Source organism: Symphodus melops, assembly GCF_947650265.1.
Source record: "Symphodus melops genome assembly, chromosome: 1".
In the NCBI taxonomy this organism is placed as follows: domain Eukaryota; kingdom Metazoa; phylum Chordata; class Actinopteri; order Labriformes; family Labridae; genus Symphodus; species Symphodus melops.
The window spans coordinates 15,701,914-15,722,721 of NC_136691.1; the positions used below are offsets into that span (position 1 = coordinate 15,701,914).

Below are 20,808 nucleotides of genomic sequence, written 5' to 3' on the forward strand. Positions count from 1 at the left end.
CAACAACAGTTCTCAGATAGAGATGGTGGATGACCTGCGCCTGGCCAACAACCTGAAGGACTTCTACTGTCGCTTTGAAATACAATGGGACAGCCCAGAAACCCACGACTCCACTTCAAACTCACCTCCCCCACCACAGCAGAGACACACATCTCTCAACGACCGTCTGTCCTGACAGTCCTCTCCCCTGAACGGCACTTCAAACGTAAATGCTCTGATTTCCCTGAGAAATGTACCAACTGAACAACAGAGACAGTACAGTACAGTAATGACATGTACAGTGTGACACCAGGCCTCATACTGAGCTATACAGTGGGAATGTTTCACAAGCGGTATCCTCTGCATCTCCTGGCCGTGCTCCGACTTCAGTAAGAGCCATTAGGGTTTGAATGAGGTAGTTAAGCTGATAAAAAAGAAGCTGTATATATTGAGCGCAGAAACCAAAAGGATGTGCTCCCTGTTTCTCTTTGGTATGAAATCTTGTCTTAAGTACTCCATTATTCTGCCTGAACTGGGCCAAGGTGAAACATTTACATGTAGGGAGGCCAAAAGTCAGAGACTGCAGACAGTTTCCAACATCCTCTGTCACTGTCTAATCACCCTCTTAATAACAGCAGCAACATTAACAGCTGATAATGTTGAGAATACAGCCATTGGGACGCTTCAGTTGGAGAGTTTCTTACTCTCCTTAAAAGGTTTTTTTTTTTTTTTTTTAAATCAAAGGTGACTCATCGGAGGAGAAGAAATGTATGCTCTCAACATTTCAGCCCTGAACTAGTGTTTCTCACACAGACCATATCTGGGCTGGCCTACCAGGTGTAATTGTGGCCGCCCAAGGATACTTCTCACTTCTCATTCATTCATTTATTAACCTTCATTTATTCTCCAGGATTCACTGAGGGCAGGCTATCATTTACAATGTGCTCAAGAGTACAATTTAAAAAAGACAAAAAAATAAACAAATACCTGATTTGTTTTGTATTCATTTATTAATGTGCTGCGCGTGCGTGCGAGAGAGAGAGAGAGAGAGAGAGAGAGAGAGAGAGAGAGAGAGAGAGAGAGAGAGAGAGAGAGAGAGAGAGAGAGAGAGAGAGAGAGAGAGAGAGAGAGGCGCACAAGAGGAGCTCACTGAGCGCACAGTTTTAGTCCTCTAACTGCTCCAACCAATTATGATATATGGCAGAATTCATCTTTTTATACAGTTACACTGTTGGCAGAAGCAACGTGAAAAGTACTTGGCTGGGGCGCTGGTGGCCAAGTGGTAAGGTGGTTAGGCGTGCCTCGTACAGAGGCTGTAGATCTTTAAACAGGGAGCCTATAGGTTTAGTGGGTTGTTTCCCTATATGTCATTCCCCACTCTTTTCTGTACAATTTTTAAACTTTAACTTGTCTGTCCAATAAAAAGCCCCGAAATACATTTTAAAATTGTAAATGAAAAAGTTAATGTTCCTGTTTTTACCCAAGAATACTTCATTAACGATTGCAGTAACAATAATGGTTTGTGTGTGGCCGATGGGTTTAAAGGGAACAGTGTTTTCACGCAGGTGTAAAATGACCACAAAGATGAAGCGTGATCCAATCACTCAGATGACTTGTTCATGTGGTTTGGGACAAAGCGAGGAGGGTCAAAGCAGATTAGAAAGGGATGAGTGCAAGACTGGAGGGAAAAAATGATTAATGCAAGCACATCCAGGATAATAACAGAGAGAGAGAGAGAGAGAGAGAGAGAGAGAGAGAGAGAGAGAGAGAGAGAGAGAGAGAGAGCCTATTGTTCAACATGTATTGACACATCTTCAATGAGCCGCCTGAACATGCTGAGAAGTGACAACAGTCATTCGGTTTAGAGACAAATCCGACTTACTGCAAGTGCTGATTTGGGATTTTGACAGATAGAAGATGTGACCAGGTAGTAATCACACCCTAACCTCTTTGTTTTTCATTAAAGTTGGCCTTCTTTTCCTGTATAGCCTCATTTTTGATCCAAATACCCAGACTGACGAAGAGCCCACAATAGTAATAAAAAAAAAGAAAAAAAAAAGGATCTACAGATGAGCGAGTTGAATAATTAATACAGTGTGTCTTTGTGAGTTGTAGAAAAGATAATATGATCATGTTTTGCTTTGCAAGGTTAAAATCTGCTTCACCCTGGAAGGTTTTTTCCTTTTTAGCCGGTTTGCCACAGCTGGTAGCAGTGCAAGCAACAACGAAAAAAAAAACAAAAAAAAAAACTTGGTTGTGGTTAAAAAAAACAACCTTAAATGAAGTCCCTGGCCTTCCAGCTTGGTTATCTGTGATGATCTGAATATTGTGTGCTGCTTGAACAGAGCCATTTCCCCCCTCTGGCACATCACTGAACACGTCTCATTGAGCAGGAAAATATGCAGGTCACACACACCAAGAGATTTCTAGTCAAATCCTGAGGCTCTGCACAAATTGACAGGATTTAAATAGGAATAGCCACAGCATTTGGTCTTCTCCACGCTTTCTCTTCATCCAAGCCAAAATATTGACGGAGAAGGGGGCGGTCCTTTCAGAAGATGACGCATGTTCAGAGGGAGACAACAGGCACAGGAATGAGGAACTCTATGCTTCACATAGAGTGGCAAAAAAAAAAAAAAAAAAAAAAAAGGAGGTGTCCGATTCATTTGAAGAGCTGCTCCAGAGATAAGAAAGAATCCTGATAATCCATTGACTGCTCATTAGATCGAGCAATCAGACTGACAGATAGATGGCTCATAATAAAGTGGGATTGCATGCACGCACCGTCTGGACTTCTATAAACCCGAAGAACCTGAACCTGTAAACCTAGCACAAAGCAAATAACCTAAAACATCTTCCTATTCCCTGACACTGAAGGGCCTTACGGAACAACAATTCGTCTGTGTCTGTTAATCTCCTCAAAGATCGTTCAAATCCAGCTCTGATGTTCAGATCCATCCAAAGCATAGAGAGAGGAAATAAAAGAAACTTGGCCAGGTTTGAAGGATTGTGACGGCCCAGACAGGTGGTTGGATCTGTAAATCCATTGTTGGTACAAAAGGTCAAATGGGATCCAAACCCTGACAAAGAAGACACAGGAGGAGCCAGGAGAGAACACAGAGGGGATGAAACATGTCGAGCATCCTGTCACAAAGAGATCGACAACACAGACAAAAGATAACACTAACCTGAACCTGTTCTTTGACCTGTAATCTTCCCACATCTGTCAAACTGGCAGCTCTCTGTAGTTGTATTGCTGATAAAAGATGACAGCCCCGTGATGGGAGTGCGATCACTTTACTTTGAGAAATCTGTTCATCAATTTCCTGACTCCCATTTTCCATCCGCTTGATTTCTGAAGACAAAAACAGCGCTGTTTTAAACAGTTGCTCTTCTGACAGGTCGACGGTGCCGCTGTCATGACTGACGTCTGTCTCGTTGTCTCGGCAGCACAGCTCAGTCTGATCGTGATTGTGAAGTGTAAATTCTCCCCACATGGTGCCGAGACATCCACACCACCGATTGACTTACCTCCAGAAAAATCACACCTTCACACCTCAGATGTTTCCTAATGACTTTCATGGACCCCTGGATTAATGTCTACAAACAGTTTGATGGTGTGAGTGTTTATATACAATTCTCATGAATAAATGTATGACAGCAGAAAAGGAAACGAGAGGAGACCAATCTAAATCCAGTATCTGATCACACAAGGCATGACTTGATTGCATGGAAACAGCAGACACACTATGTAGTCTCAGAAACTCAAAAAGAAAAATACAAAGTGTATGGATAATAAACCTAAAAGCTACGGTGAAAGATGAAGTATTTCTAATTCATTGTTTGGCTGAGTCGTCGGGGGAAAAGTGGTGAGGGCTGACATTTTCACTGTGACGATGAATGAACCACAGCAAGGTGTGTGATAGGATGACAACACGTACAGAGTGCGAAAACTGTTGACTTGGCTAATCTTCACAGGATGATAAAAAAAGGGGATTCTGCCATTTTTTTTTTTTATTTACTGAACAATTTCAATTTAGGATTCATCCCTGTCCTTAAAATAAATCTTCTTGATGATATGATCAGACTGGATAAGTCCTCAGTTTGTGGTCGTCAATCAGAACCATTTTTGTCCAGTCCAGTCCTGTTCTGTTTTTCCCCCAGTCGTCTTCATAATGAAGCAGAATTGTCTTTATGACTCTGCTGTGCCTGTCTGCTTTGGGTAATGTCATCCTGCGTTGATAATAAAGTCGTACTCTCGATCAGAACATGTACTTTCCTCTTGATCTGGAGCTCATTTTAAAAAGTTGTCACCTCCTCCCTCCCTCCCTCTCCCATCTCTGTCTCCTTCATCCAGCTCCCCCAGTGTGAGCCTTCAAAAACTTTAACCATCTCTTCTGAAAGACATTTCACAGCGGCTATCATCACGAGCTATCCTGATTGCTGTTGGTTGAGTTGCCTTCGATGTTTAAAACCTGGTAATATAGTTTCTTGTCTTTAGAACGTGTTTGTCTTGTCACATTCAGAGAACCACACAGATGTCTCTGTGAGGACTGGAACAGGGTGTGTACAGCCGTCTATGGTCCCGCACATGGACGTCAACGTGCGAGTGAAGTCATACAGGGCAGCATCCCACACCCCAATCCAGGTGGTGGTGATGCTTTTAACCGTTAACAACCATTCAACAACAAACAAAGAAGAAGCAGCGGCGGCAACCACAACACATACAAAGAAGAAGAGTTAATCTAGTGGACCTTTTATGAACTGGGTGGGGGGGAGGGGAGGATGGAAGTGGAAGTAGAAGTGTAAGTTCTTCCAGAAATACGAGAATTGCTTATTCTCGTAGGTGAGGAAACGTTTTGTAGTGAGCCAGAAAACTTTTTTTTTTTACTGCACATGCAGCACAGAGACGACATGTTACAGTTCGAGTAAGGCTCATACTGCCGCTTTTAAATTCAAATCACACTGCCCTGTAAAACAGTAGGACGCCACCAGGTGATAGGACATCGTATAACAGTCAGGAAATCGTTGATTAAAAGACAGGATGTTCAACACCTCTGCTCTCAGCTCTTCTTCTTACAATGATTCATTTGGTCAACAGTCACCTTACAACTGAGATTCAACTTCCTTACCCTAACCCAGTCCTGAACACGACCAGCTGTCAGACCAGTATATAAGGAGGGATTCTCTGAACAGTGGAGATCAATAAAGGCGCGTTAGCTTTATAGTGCTGCTATGGACGGAGCAGACACACACACACACACACACACACCACAGAGGGAGAGCCGCATTCGTCAATCAGACTCTTTGTGACCCCCCAACGGCTTTGATCAGAGATCACAGAGAGTGAGGGAGCGAGTGAGGACATGAGACGGCGACGAGGTACTGAAGATCTCCGTTTCATTTGTCGGGAAGCTCGGCTGTTAAACTCTGAGTATTCCCCCTTTGAAACGGTCTTAGGTTGCATTGAAAGGTTAAATCCCTGCAGACAGCTAACAGAAGGGTATCTGAAGAAGGCTCTGTCATATCTGCTTCATATATGCACACACATTACCGCACAAGACTTCACCATGAAACAAGTGTGCGCTCACACAGAAGGCAATACTCCTAAATTGCCGTGGCGGCCGTTGACTGATGACGATAGGCCTCGGTGGAATTAGGACAGACCTCGTTTGAGTGTCATTATTCCGCGATACAAAAAGGGAGGGGGCCAGCGCCAGAGCAGATTTACAGCGTCTGTGGCCAGTGCGTTCAGCAGGGTATCGAATGATGTGCACTCAACAGGCCAAACTAGCAGGTCTTTGTTTACCTCTGCTCTGAGAGCTCAGACCCCATCGAGAGCGAGACGGAGCTGGAGGGAAAAAAAAAAAAAAAAGGATCAGCTGAAGTTCAAATTAAAGCAAATGATCTGATAGTGAGGATAAGTGTGGAGAGAGAAAAAAAATGAATGGTATCCATGGAAACAAAACATGGAGAGGATGAAATGTCTGACTGTGAGCTATTCCCTCAGCGAGGGGAAGTGGAACACAAACCTTTGCGGCGCTTGACTGTACCGTTCAGACATTTGCATGCTGCCGTTCTCGGTAAGTGCTAAGCTGTAAAACATGAAGTTAAAGTCCTCTTGTAATAGTTACAGGCTACACTGAGTGTCTGTTTACTGCGGTTCTTTTGTGGTTACTTTTATAAAGTATTTCAAAGAAGACCCTACACCACAACGTTAGAGGGCTATCATTGGTTGTTTTTGTCATTTATTGATGTGTCAAAACATCACTCTTTGAGCGGACAACAATGGAATCCTTCGTGACTGAAAGGTGATGATAACAGAAATATCACTTGGTTAAGTCCATAAAATGAACTCAAGACGAGATCCATCTCCAGCTGTCACTTCTGACAGCAGTACCCACCTGAGCCTCTGTCATTTATATAAAGAAAGAAGAAAACTACAGGAGAAGAAAAGGCAGGACCAGCCTGCTGTTCGGCGAAACGAGAGAGTGAAGATCGGAGGAAAATGGTTTAGAGCCTGAAGAGCGAGAGAGAGCGAGAGAGAGAGAGAGAGAGAGAGCAGAGGAGGTTTTGAGACTGTTGAACCATGAAGACGTGACAGAGAGTTGGATTGTGCGGAAACATTTGAGAGAGTGAGAGAGAAGGAAGCGAAAGCTCGAACAGCATGGAGAAAGTGGGAGATTATGTCTAGTTTGGGTGTTTTCCCAGATTGAAAAGCTCAAAACAGGGAGAGACAAAGAAGAGAAAGAAACTTCAGAGAACAAGAGGTTTCCATGACGACTCCAGGACCGAAGCAGGTGTTGCTGACTCTTACCTTGGCCGAGGCCGCTGCTTTGATGCTTCGGTTGACCGCTATGTCGTTGCTCGATGTCGTCACAGCGACTGTAACAGGGATGGGCAGGAGGGAGGGGATGACCGGGAGTGGGAGGAGCCCCGGACGGTTGTTGCCGTTGACGATGGCAGAGGAGCAGCTGTGATTGGCTCCCCCATTGTGGAGGCCAGAAGGACGGATGTCTCTCCGCTCCCAGGGTCCCCGGATGTCTCTGTCGAAGTGGTGGTGGTTGCGTGACATCACTTCCTCTTCCTCTCAGAGGAAAAAACAAGGACAGGCCTGCATGAAATGGAAAGGAGAAAACTTTATTAGAAGTTTGCAAATGAAGGTAGGGTTTCTAAAAGAACACTAAAGAAGTGATTTAAGAATTAAACGTGTTGACATCTAGGTGTAAATGCTCACACACCTGAACACTGAACATGAACACTGCTCATTTAGTGGCTTTAATTCATTTTCTCAGGGTCATTAACAAGATAAAAATAAATAAATAAAAAAAACAGTGCTACTTCACGGGTCTTTAAAAAACACAACGAGTGCTAAAATCATTAGCAAAACAACACGCATGAACAAAGCAGCCGCGCGGTACACAAACATTTGAACAGTGTGAGGACAGTGCAGCTCTATCATGATCCAAACACATCCGTCTGAATGGATTAAAACTCCTGCAGTCACAGCTCATCTCCGACATCTAATGGCTGCTTCATTCAATCAGGTCGCCCTTGAAGTCCGTACGAGATTTCTCTCCTTTTTTCCTGCAGGGGGAAAATGTGATGGGCAAAGAGGCGACCGTGTGCTGAATTACATCAGTATGTGGTACGGAGCGTTAGTGTAGCATGAGCAGCAGCCTCACTCTGTGTTATAAATCAAAGCGGTGCAGGATGTGAGCAGTGAAATCTATCACTCATGGGGATTGTAGCACATTGTACTTCTCCTCACCAAAGACACGTTATGCTTCCTGAGCCCTTGATAACAGATGAAATAAATAATAAACCTCAAGCCATGTTCAGCCCCCCCCCCCCACCCCCCCAATGTGTCTTCGCTCGCAGAGGAGCAGATACCTCTAAATGACGAAATTTCCGTGTGCTCTTACAAAAGAGGCATTATGAGTGCAGCTAATGTGAACGTACAGTTTAATGAGGACACATTTGTGCAAACCTGCATCATAGTAAGTGAGGGTCTCTGAGCAGTTAGAAATACAAGGTTCTTCATAAAAGTTCAAAAAGCGCGATATACAGTGAACCATTTATGTTTACCCACTAAAAGCACACTTGGCCTCCATCCTTCTCTCTCCCTGTCGTGCATTAACAAGGGCAGAGTCGGATTGAGCAACGACATGCCGTCCATGGGCTACACTCTTACACGCTCACATAATAACGTCTCTCTTTCCATGTATTTTACTTGTACTATCTCTGATTAGATATTGGCGACAGTGAGAGAGAAACAGGTTGCATGTTCAATCTAACAATGGCAGATTTAGTGCCAGGTAGTAATCATTTTCTCATCACCTCAGCTGAGAAAGAAGGATGCAGCCGGAAAATTTCTTAACAGGAAAAAAAAAAGGAAAAAAAAGGGGGGAACAATTGAGACAAAAAAATGAGGGAAAAATCATCTCCACAAGAGTTAGGCCTGAGCGCAGAGTGTTTTTTTATTGTTCTCAATGCAGAACTATTGTATTCAATGTGTTTTAAATGTGCATTTGGTACATGCCAGTGTGCCTTCACTCTGCCACACTGTCTAGACAGTTTTTCGCTAATCTTTCCTTCTTTTTTTTCCCCCATCTTCCTGTGAACTTTGAGGAACAAGTGCACCCTAAAACAAATCCGGAGACCTCTACAGAAAAAGGAATTTAACTAAAGTTTCTAAGAGCACACAAAAGAGAGCTTTGAGGGATAACCTTCAGACTGGTTAAAAAATGCAGCACAGATGGCTAAAGGACTGTTTGCTATTCTTTATTAAGTGCAGAAGGTCTAAGAAAAAAAAATACTTTTGAGCATTCTGTATTGGCACTGAGTAAATGAAGGTTTATGAATTCAGAAGGATAAAGGATGAAAAACCTTGTGATGCAATTAAGATGAAGAAGTGTGGACATTTGGAATGCAAACTCAAGGTGCCAGAGTGAGCAACATGTCTGCAGTTACTCTTAATAAGACCATCAAGCAGACTGTGCAAAAGAAGAGACACCTGACTGCTAAACTGAGAATACTGTGAAACAGTAAATTGTTCTGCTCTTGACGTACAACAGTTCCCACGATCATCTTACACATGAAGAAGGCTTGGTGTAAACTAGAACCCAACCGATTAAACAGTGCAGATAAAATAGGCCAAAGTCAACATATGTTGTGACTCGGGATTCACTCAACTCACGATACGATATGATTCACGATACTGATTTCACGATTCTCTCACGATTTATTTTTAGAGAATCTGGAGGTGATCGGAGCATCTCATTGTGCTGTTGATTAAGTGATGCATCATGTTGGTTGTGCTGTTTGTGAAGTCTGGTTGTCACATTTGCACACAGTTTTTGTCTTTCACTTTCTGTCTTGGTGGACGAAATGCTTCCACTGCCATGATACTGCCTTCTTATTACAACCAACCTCACGACGCTCACGATATCACTGCGATTTATCTTTCACAGAATCGATCCCAACCTTGACACCTTTGAATCGATTTTTTTTTTCATCCCTCGTATCATCTTATTTTACCTTATTAAGTATGTCTACAATATAAATCTTTTGTTTGATAAATGCATTTGAGGGATCAACACAATGTGTGTATTTTATCTTTCCATCCATACAGATCAAACCTAGTTCTAAGAAAAATATCGGCCGATATATGGGTATAGGATTTTTTTCCCTTCCCCCAAACATCGGTCTCGACTCCAAAAATCTCATTTAGTTTAAACAGGATCCATATTGTTGTGGAGCTGGTATCATCTCATGCTTTAGAATGAATTTAGATGTCAAATATATCCAGCGTCTTCCTGCGATACAGAGTGTAAAGATAGGCTGTTTATAGAAGTTCATACAAAAAAACAAAAAAAAACAAAAAAAAAAAGACTGCTTTAAGAGTCTCTCACAGAACCATACTTCAAGTTTGATCACTCACTCACCCAAGGAGTACGTTCACAATCTCGACGGGGATTCTTCTGTTGTCCTTGTAATGTAAAGTGCTGAATAGCCAAAAGCTGATTAGAAAAATCCCACTACATCTCTGGTCCTCTGTACACAGAAGGACAACTCAATGTAGTGAAACTCCTTTAACAACATCTGTATTGAGTGTGTATGGATTGTAGTGCCCTGCGTGTGAGCACATGCTGGAGACAGGCAGTTAGCAAAAGAAGAGAATCACACTGTGTGTTCATGTGTGGGTGTATGACGACGTCTGAATAATTGGAAGGCCAGTTGTAGTTCAAGTCATCATGACCTGATTACAATCACCATGGAGATGCTCTGCACGACCTGAATTGAGTTGTAAGACCACACACAGCGCACATCAGGGGTCTTCATTAACGTCAGTTCTTAAGAAACAGCCAAGCAATTAGACAGAATAAAGAAAAGGTATTCGTCGGAGGCTTGAGCTGCACGCCCTAAAAGATCAGCACCTGTCACTGTGAGGCGGCACGCAGCATGCTGAGCGTGTGTGTGTGTGTGTGTGTGTGTGTGTGAGACGGAGCTGTGTTGACAAAGCCATGTGGGAATACGCAGGGAGCCGCCTTCAGACGTGAGGAAAGAGGGAGTGTAACAGATGGACAGAATGTGGCAGCGATGGAGAGACAGCTTGACAGGACAAGCGAGAAAAGCAAAACGAGATTTAACAGCGCTGAAGTGCGTGCCTTGCCGGAAATAGGTAGAACGTCTTTCGGGAATAGGATCAGCGCGATGTGCGTCTTTATTTCTGTTTTAGGGGGTGAGGCTTGCATTGCTGTAACCCCCCCCCCCATAATGCTTTTCCACTGACTACAGATACTCTCAGAGAGGAAGGGATCCATTTCCAATCTGTGGTCGTGTTTACTTCTGTTGACCCAACCAGCTTTCATCACACCCACACAATCAGCCCTCTGCTTCATTCATCACTATGTGTTAATGATCGACTCGTCCATCAGCACGTCTGGATGGTACAAACGAGGGTCAGGGAGGGGAGAAAGTTGGCATCGAGTAACTCTTTAACAGGGACATGTTGCGTCTATAACTCAGCAGCCCCGTTGGGACAGAGAATAGCAGAGACTGTTTGTACAGGAGCAACGCAAACCAAAGTGTCAGGCTTTGTATAACTCTCTCCACTGGGGCTGGGCGATGTGGACCAAAACTCATAACTCGATATTTTTCTGCTAAATGGCGAAACTTTTTTTTAAATTTTTTTTTTTTTTTAAATCGATTCGTATTTTTGAGTTCGGCTCAGAGAGGTGGAGAGATAGAGAAAGAGGAGGAGCAGGGTGAAAAGAGAGAGGCAGTGAGATGAGAAATAGACTGGCAGCTATACAGAAGACACGTTTAACGTTAGTTTAACATAACATAAACTATACTGATATTAATGATATAGTCTTATCCTACATCTTGTTTGAAAATATATCTATATAGCTTAAAAACTCGATACATCGTCCAGCCCTACTCTCCTCCTCCAACATTGAGTTCATTGGTCATCTTTGGGAATAAGAAGCTGAGAGGAGCCGAGCATGGAAACAAACAAACCTGAATGTTGGGAATGACTATCATTAAAAGGTCCAATTAACCCCTGCGGTGTGAGGAGCATTAGCGCTGTGTCACAAAGATTGCACATTAATCATGACGTGAGAGGTACAGAGTCTTACTTCACTGAAACAGTGACGTACCGTTAAGAGACAAAGCTGAACCACACCTCACTCACCGTGTGCAGATATCTCATCTGCCTGTTCGGGCTTCCACTGAGGCTGTCGAGGAGACGATTGTGAGAGATGGCACTTTGTACATTTATCTGACACTTTGATGGATCAAACACCGCGCTGTGACGTGCACACACTGCCTCATTTTACCAGAGAGACGCTTCCTTATCATCGCCGCTTTGATAAAGCGTTCCAGCAAAGGCCAAATCACTCAGAGACGACTTAAAAAAAATAAAAAATGGGATAACATTTTTAAGTAGGCAGGAAGGGAATTGAAATGAAAGTGAGATTGAGGGTTACTTTTTCTCTTCACAAATTTAAACAAGAGAATATAAATACATCTCCAGCTATGTGGGCATTAGAATCAGTCTGGTGATGAGTGTCACATTAACGAGCAAAACTTTTTCTGCTATGTGGAGAAAAAAAAGGCTGCTCTGTAGTATATAAGCGGCATGTGTTCTGGGGATACATGATGCGAGGATATTAAGTCGCTGGTTTACTAATGCGCTCGGTTTCCTCAGTGGTTTGATGAAAACAGCACGATCTGACTGTCCTTTTTCCGAGCAGATATCTCAGCTCGCTCGCTCGCTCGTCCTCCCCGAGGCGCAGGAATGACCACAGCGCTATGAAATGTTAAATTGAGAAAGTTAGGAACATTATGTAAGTGTTAGTTTGTCACTATCCCCGACACGGTCAGCCTCAAGGAACAGAGAGGAAATGCTTCCTCCACTAATGAACTCTGCTGCTGCATTAACTCAAACACTGACTTACAAATAAATGCCATGTTGGCACAAAAGGTAGAAATACAGCTGGAGAACACACACGCGCATGCACGCGCACACACACTTTTCCATACAGTAGCCTGTAGATTTTTTTGCAGGGTTGTAGCAGTGGCAGATTTCCAGTTGCCATTCATGCAGTGTGTGTGTGTGTGTGTGTGTGTGTGTGTGTGTGTGTGTGTGTGTGTGTGTGTGTGCGCAGCACATACAACAGGAACAAGAATAGTGTCTTAATTATCTAAATGGCTGCTGGGAGATTGCCGCCGACAGGGAGCATCCATCTCTTTCAACAGCACCATCGGCTCAGAGTGCAAAGCCAAAGCTGGAGGAGAGATCAGGAGATCCGAACATCAATAAGAGAGACGGAGCAGCGAGAAGAGGGAGAGAGTGAGAGCAGGAGGATTAAATGAGAGCAAGAGATGGGAGCCAATGTAGAAGAGAGAGAGAGGACACAGTGACAGAGATTCACAATTGAAGTTTATGAGGCGACAGCGCCTCTGTCGCCATGGAGATGCCCTGAACGATTTCGATTTTGCTGTTTAGGTCATTCTGATCTTGAGCTAATGCTCCGCGACAAAGGCGCTACATTTAGGTCCGTCCATTCGTTGCATGAGAGTGTGTTTTCTACTGGAGGGCTTCGACTTGGTTCCCGTCATGTTTACGTCAAAACTGATGAAAACAGAAGTCTTCAAAGGACATCTACATAAATAAAACAAGCCGAGCTACTCGCCTGATACTTGCTGCATTTTTCATGTAGAGCAGTGAATCAATGTCTAACAACCGGGACCATCTTGTGACCTCTGAACCTCCGGGTGCAACAAACATGGCTTTGCATGTAAAACTGCTGTTGAAAAGGAGGAATACATTGGTGGATAATACTCCCACACTTGGCACTGCAGGGGTAAAAAAAAAAGAAAAAAATGTTGAATTTTATATTCAGCAAGGGTCACCTGAGGTTCTCTGTGAGGGAGGGGGGGGAAATGTGTGCCAGGAATAGTGGCGAACAAATTTGTTTATGTTCAGCAGGAGGGAAAAAATATCCCATCAGGTACGACATGAAATTCATCAGGCTGAACTGAAACCTGAGCTGTGACAGCAGCAGCAGCAGCAGCAGCAGCATGAAAAGGGATATTTCCCTCATCCCCTTTGAGATATTCCAATATATACTAAGGCTGTTTAGGGCAGAGCAAAGTCTAAGGCTGCTGTGGACAGATGTGAGATTTGTGGGAGAGAACTCCAGGAAGAAAGTTAAAGAAACAGGAAGAAGGATGAGAAAGAGTCTACTGGGCCGAGCAATTATTCACAGGTGTTGTCACGGCAGTAAAAACAAAAAATGTCAGTATGAATGTATAAAGCTGCTCTTCATCCAAAGGGGGTGAGGGGAATACACTCAAGATGTCCCACCAGAACATTTTGGGAAGACAATCTACTTTCCTTTTAGCCATTAAAAAAAAGAAAAAAAAAAGAACAAGACTTTTTATCCTAAAGGTAATTCATCACACAGGATCAATATATCATACACAACTGCCATTTATAGAGCCGTTATTGTCTCACACTTCCCTCCCCCTCTACACTTTATTCCCTCTGAATCCCGCGCACAGATTGATGGAGATTTCATACGCTCCCGCAGGCCCATTCACTTTGATAAAGGTTGCATACCTCTGGGCAATTTGGAGGAAAGCGCTCGCTCTTTCCCGACGATCCACCTTGCCAGCCCTGACCCCTCACACAGCGCTCGTTCCTTTTCACTGCAATTTACTGAGTGCGTGCCAGCTGGATAATCCCAGAGACACAGAGGAGACAATAGTGAAAGGAGGCTGCAAAATGCCAAAACCAAATTATCTACCATCTTCCAAGTCATTAATCTCAGAGGGGACCTGCTATCACATTTTTTCATTAACACATGGACACCAAGCAGTGACCTCCAGTGTTGAAGAATAAAGCCAATGCTGCAGGGCAAAAAAGGACTGCAGTTCATTAAGTGTCCACTTGAAGCTGGCTGCCAAAAAACCAAAGTCACATACACACCCATTTTAACAGCAGATAAACATGATTACGGCCTGGTTGAAAACGAATTGGGTATAAAAAATATCCCTTCTTCACCGTCACACACTATACGGGGGTGAATGTTTTATTTTAACTTCATGGTAAGGTTTTTTTTCTTAATAAGGGCTGTGACTGATCAGCAAGTAGCTGTTTGCCAGGTGACTCATCGTCTTTCAATGACTAAAAGTTAGGTTGAAACAGCGTGTCAAAATGGCCACCGCCACCATTTTTTTTCCTTCAAACCTGCTGTTGTTTCCCTGAGACAACGTCCATGTTTTATATAGTCTACGATGGAGATGGGGAAGGCGTAGCAAAATTGAACAGGTGGAAGTGATTGTGACTAAAAATCTAAGGCCCACGGTGCAATCCCAGTTCGACACAGTCACCTTTTTCTAGCGTTCAAAAACGACTTGTCTTTGGTATATCAAGGGTCAATCGCGGGTGCAGTCTGACAATGAGGGTCAGGAAGGGGGAGGGGGAGAGGGAGGGGCGAGTCAGATGTCAAAGCCACTTTCTAATCCAAAGTTAATCAAGGTGAAGGGAAAGAAGCTGCATACAGTACAGTATGCACATGTTGGAGACAAGAGAGAGGGAGAGGCATGATTTATGTGAGTCAGTTGAAGTCAATGTGTGTTTTCAGGAAAACTCATCTGTCTAATGCACATTCAAGTGTGCATTATTTATCTGGAGTGCTCAAAGGAAACCGGGTAAAGCATTCACAACTGTTCGAGCCGCAGAGGAAGAAAGAGCGATAAGCAGGGAAAGAGTGCTCTTCAGGTTATCATTATAAAGAATTTACATTTTACTTTCTTGTTGAGGGGCCTTCAAGGCTCCTGAAAATCTCAGTTATTTTGGAGGTATAATTCTGTAATTATAGAAACAATCTCTTAAATACTGAAATTGGATCAAACGAGCCATTATTGTTACAGCTTTCCATTCCATCCAGTGACAGAAGTGTCTGCAGGCAACCTTTGATCAAGAGGGGGGGTCTAAATGATGCAAATGTGTGTCAGTTTAACGAATCAGAGGCAGAGAATGAGCAGGCTGTTAGTCTCTCTTTGACCAACAAATGCTGCTAATACAGATGAAGGGCTGACGTCGGATTTGATCATCTCCGCTCCGAAAGAGGGAGAAAAGGGGGAGAGGGAGGGAGAGATGCGAGATGGGGAGATTTCGGCAAATGTATGTTGAAACACAGGCCTCCATTCAGAGCTCCATCAGGCCCAAATATCAAATTAGCTGAATTAAACGGTACAAGATAAAGGATGGCGCCAAGAGGAGAGCGAGCAAGGTGGACGGGCAAATGAAAGGAAACAAAAAAAAAGAAAAAGAAAGGCTGTGAGGAGGGTGTGTTAAGAAGAGAGGGATAGGAGGGTTTTTAAATAATCAATAGTGGAGAAAAGAGAGAGTAAGATACGGAAGAAGCAGGATATCACAGTTCATTAGTCATAGCTGCTGACAACTAGAGACTATAACAAGAAGATAGTCACTGGGTCTTAATCAGATGAGAAACGATGGAACGCCAGCCGTTAATTCCAACAGTCTATTGTCTTTCTCTGAAAGGGTTCATCACAGTCTCTCTACCTGGGTCTCCTCCTGCTGCTACACCAGCGAATGAGCTGCCAGCCGACTCTCCAGGAAACTTTCAAGAGCTGGGGAGAAACTAAACTCTGTGTCTGCAAAGTACATATACTCTGTAATACTCTCTCTTACAAGTCTTCTCTCTGTCTCTACAAACTCACAGGAAGTCAAAACATGTAATGCTGCACAATCCTTTTCGGAGGCAGAAACCGCAAAATCAATTCTCCATTAGAAGGCGCCAAGCAGTGCTGGAGCACACGCTCAAGAAAAAACCATTAATGGTAGGTTATGTATTCAGTTTCAGGACACACCGTAACGCTGCACAAAACCTACTATAGGAATAATATGGAACGTATATGGCGAGAAGAAATGCAAACACACAGATCATCATCTGCCTCATTCACCACAGATAAACAAAACACTGTGCAGTAATTCCCCAGTGTCATTAAGTTAAAAGAAGAACAAAGTCAATTCGGACGTCTGAGTCAAATCCACAGGAGCCAGCATCTGCCAATCCCGACACAAATGTGCACATATCAGTATTTGTTTATTATAACTGATTGTGTTATTGTCCTTGTTGGTATTATGTGTTAAGACACACGGCTGTAGTAAACCCCAAACTGCTTAACTTTGTGCTGACTTCACAAACAAACAGGAAGCAGCAACAGCTGCAAGGATTTCAAATGAAAATCTTTTAAAATGAAGCGAAAGAATTCTACTTTTGAACGTATGTAGGAGGAGCCGTTTCATCTCGTCTGAATGTTGTCATGGAGACGATTTGAAACGTCTAACAGGTCAGTCTGAATTTCTTCAAAAGGGAGTCTGTGTGAGTTGATAAAGTTTCAAGCACCCAAAGATCTACCTTGATCGGCGCAGTCAGACCTGTAAACGGTGTAAAAATGGAACCCGTTTGATCAGATCTGTTCCATTTCTACTTATTGTAACTTAACATAAACAATGTCTACATTAATGACAGTCTTACCATTCCTTGTTTACAATTTAAAGTATTCATCTTGATACTCGACATGTAGACCAGCCTTGGTTTACGAGTGTAGAAAACAAGCACATGCCTCCAGGCTGAGTGTATAAAAGTAAGCTCATGTTTCGTGTTTAAACACATGCATGCACATGGAGCTAAGGAAGACACACAAAAAGAGCAGTGTGTAGTTGTGCGTCTGTAAATCACAAAGCATCTGCAGCTGACACGTCACGGGAAGTGAAGTAGGTTTGATGTGGTCGCATTCACAGCGAGCATTAATGTTCAACAAACCTGAATAAATGGACGCAGCTGTGGTGCGCTGGGCCTATGTGGGGTTTTTTTTTTCATCCCAGTATGAAAGCAGCCTTAACCAGAAGGAAGGTATGCCTTCACATATCCTTTGTGCGGTGGCTTAAGAGTTCAAGGTAGGTCTGCATACTCAGCCGAGGAAAAATAATTCTGCTGTATGCCATTGATAAGGTTTCACGTTCCTTCTTCGGTGTAAGCAGGCACACTGCATCAGCAACATCAGCCAAGAGCTCAAATATGATCCCAGAAGTACAGTAATCATGAATTGAACAGTATTGATCACTGCACAGTGCACAGCTCTGTTCTGTTATTGTTCATGGAGCTGAATATAGGCTTTGATGGCACACAACTCAGGCTGACAAAGCCGTAGAGGAGAGCTCCCTTTTTATTGAAAAAGCTTGAACCACTTTAACCAGAAGAGAAATATTATTACTAAAGTCCTGTGTTCCAGGGGAGGCTTTCATTTTTTACTTTTTTTTAATTTGAGTTTTATATAATTCAGAATGTTTTACATTGTTGTTGACGGACATGCTGGGAGTGCACCAGAGTGGTTGGAGGTCCAGTGCCTTGCTCAAGGGCACCTCCCAGCAGTGTTCAAGAAGTGGTATTGCATCACAAGTTGCAGCTACCAAACCAACTTCCATGTTTTGTTCCCCGTCATGTCTTGAAATGGCGACCCTCCGCTTCCCAACCCAATTCTCTAAGGACTGAGACACTGACGCTTCCCACAAACGAGCCTCTACGTTTCTAAAAGACGGTTGGTGTATGACATTGGACTCAAACATATCAAATAGGGTGAATGACACAGATAAATCAGAGGCTGAATTGAAGTGAAAAGGACGCGTAAGTATCATATTATGTTTTAGATCTTTTTAGATCATATCAGGTTTTAGACCTGTGATGATATTTAGTGTAATATCATCACAGGATTGACGTTTTCACTGAATATTGAACTCCATCAGATTGTGTGGTTAATCGTCTATTGTGCAGCTCGGATGATAAATAAAGAAGAGGGCTTTAAGTGTTGTAAGTAGTTCAACACAGTGTCCATTTTTTTGACAGTTCACGAATACCTCAGGAGATGAGAGAAATAAGGCTTGAGGGAGCAGCAGATGGAAAAAACTCTATCATGTCTCAAGAGGCCCAAACACTGAATGTCTCTGAAGTGCACAGGCTGTGCACAGATGCAAACACAATTTCCAGTTTCACCCAGTACGCTCAACTCTTCATGTTCACTTCTCTGGCCTTTTGGATCTTGCATCAAAGTTCTGCACCCCCATGAAAGTCAAATTCTCTCTGACAAAGTGGAGATTGCTCTGTCAAAAATGCAATCAGCCAAAGCTGCCCCAACTGCTGATAAATTACCGAGGCTCAGGGAGAGACTCGCTTCTTTTGCACCCCCTGCCTCCGTCGACGGACCTGAAAAAGAAGTCACAACGCAGTGCTGCTTTCTCCAAAATCTGGAATGGATCGACACTGCATACCTGTCACGCTCCTGTTTGTGCCCTTGGTGTTTCCCGTATTTCAAGGCCACTTCCTCGCCCCTCTCTGGATTTACTGTCTCTCACAGGTCACGCCTGTGATTTTCACTGCTCTACAACCTTACTATAATAAACCCAGACACAAACACCTACACTAGGTTTTGGTGCAAAAGATACTAAAGTAGATAGTCGATGAATCCCGATACACATACACAATCCAAACAACTACATCCAAATTCAACCTCTGTGTCTGTGGCATGGTAATCATCAACAGACACATCTGCAGAGGAAAGGCAAGATGAATCAGAATCAGCTTTATTGGCCAGGTATGTTTAACACAAGGAATTTAACTTTGTTAGACTGTTTGTTAGACTTTTGTAAAATGTAAACATTAAATAATCACAATTAGCTAAAATTATAAACAGGTAATTAAAAACGTATGTACAAGACTGAATAAGATAATAGCGCAGTGGTGAGTAGTGTAAAAGGATGATGAAGTAAACATTAAGTAGTTATCTTCACAGTATTTACATAATAGAGTGTTCGCAGATGATCATCAGCGATCATAAGAGTGACAGCCATGGGGGACGAAACTGTTCTTATGATGGGTTGTTTGGGCGTACAGTGATCTGTGACGCCTGCCGGAGGGGAGTAGCTTGAACAGTTTGTGTCCAGGGTGTGAGGGGTCTGGAAGGAATTTAAGCAGAGCAGCATTTTCAGATAAACTGGATAAGTACTACTGGATAAAAAAATAGATAGGAAACCGTGTTCAGAGTGGATTTCAATTCAGGGCCTACAAAAAAAAAAGATTCAGCAAATCAGCCCCCGACAGCACAGGCACAGAGTCGAGGTACAGAGAGAGGGCATCGATACAACAAGACAGTATTCTATGACCATCATCTTACAAGCTTATGTTTTTGTTTTTTTTCGTCACCTTTGCGATTAGTCACGCCCCTTCTAAAATACGATTTGGTGCCTGGGGCTGCGGTATCAGAAACTCGCTAAACTGTACACGCTGGATGTACCGTAGTAGTGGGTGCAACGCTTGTCCTCCAAGTATCCTCCTGTGGCTGATTTTGCTCTCTCTGCAAAAAGACAAACAACCTTTTAGTAGGGAGCATGCAAATCAAACGTTCAGTAGGCTAACTGCGGCTAAGGCTAGCAGGCTACCAATCAACGATCAGGTCTAGTGCTACGAGCATATTCGCTAACCCGAAACTATAATAGACTACCTACAATCTACGCAGTTCTGCTGTTCATGAAGTACGCTGATTCTCATTACCGAGCTATCCTTCTCACAGAGTTAAGACGGTTGTGAACTGACTTAACAACTTTTTTTTTCCTTTCAGTCATCTGTTTTTGCATGTGTGGTTTCCTCCCGCACCTGATATTTATTTTATAGCCACACATGGCACATTTTTCCTCCGAAGTGGGAAGTCTGTCACAAACTGTAACCCCAGTAGAATAAACGGTGTCCTAGCAGAGCTATTAGCATATTTAGTGGTATCATTTATGTTTCTGGCCTTGTGGAATAGTTGAGACATTACTCGGGTGGTTGCATATTCTTAATGATGTATGGCCCAAGATATCTCTCTTTCTTTGCGCTAAACTCGCCTTTCTAGCTCTGCCCTCAGGCCCCATGGTGGGAATCTAATACGCCCATCATACAACCAGATAGAGCTGAATCAGTGAAGTGAGGAATGACTCCCAACACAATGTGGACTCAGCAAATGTTCAATATTCTCATTAGCTGGTTGAGAGATCACACACACACACACACACACACACACACACACACACACACACACACACACACACACACACACACACACACACACACACACACACACACACACACACACACACACACACACACACACACACACACACACACACACACACACACACACACTGGCAACACTGCTACGACCTACAACTAGAGCCTTAGGCGGTCAAAA

General features: G+C 43.2%; 1 protein-coding gene across 2 annotated transcripts in view; it reads right to left on the reverse strand.

Annotated features, from left to right (window-relative positions):
- Positions 1 to 20,808, reverse strand: part of klhl29 (kelch like family member 29) — an 88,022-nt gene that overhangs the window by 49,590 nt on the left and 17,624 nt on the right. For both annotated transcript variants that reach the window (XM_079370603.1, XM_079370604.1), the window contains exon 3: positions 6,797 to 7,093. In XM_079370603.1, the coding sequence (XP_079226729.1) occupies positions 6,797 to 7,054 (258 nt within the window). In that variant the 5' untranslated portion in view covers positions 7,055 to 7,093. The remainder of the gene's footprint in view (positions 1 to 6,796; positions 7,094 to 20,808) is intronic.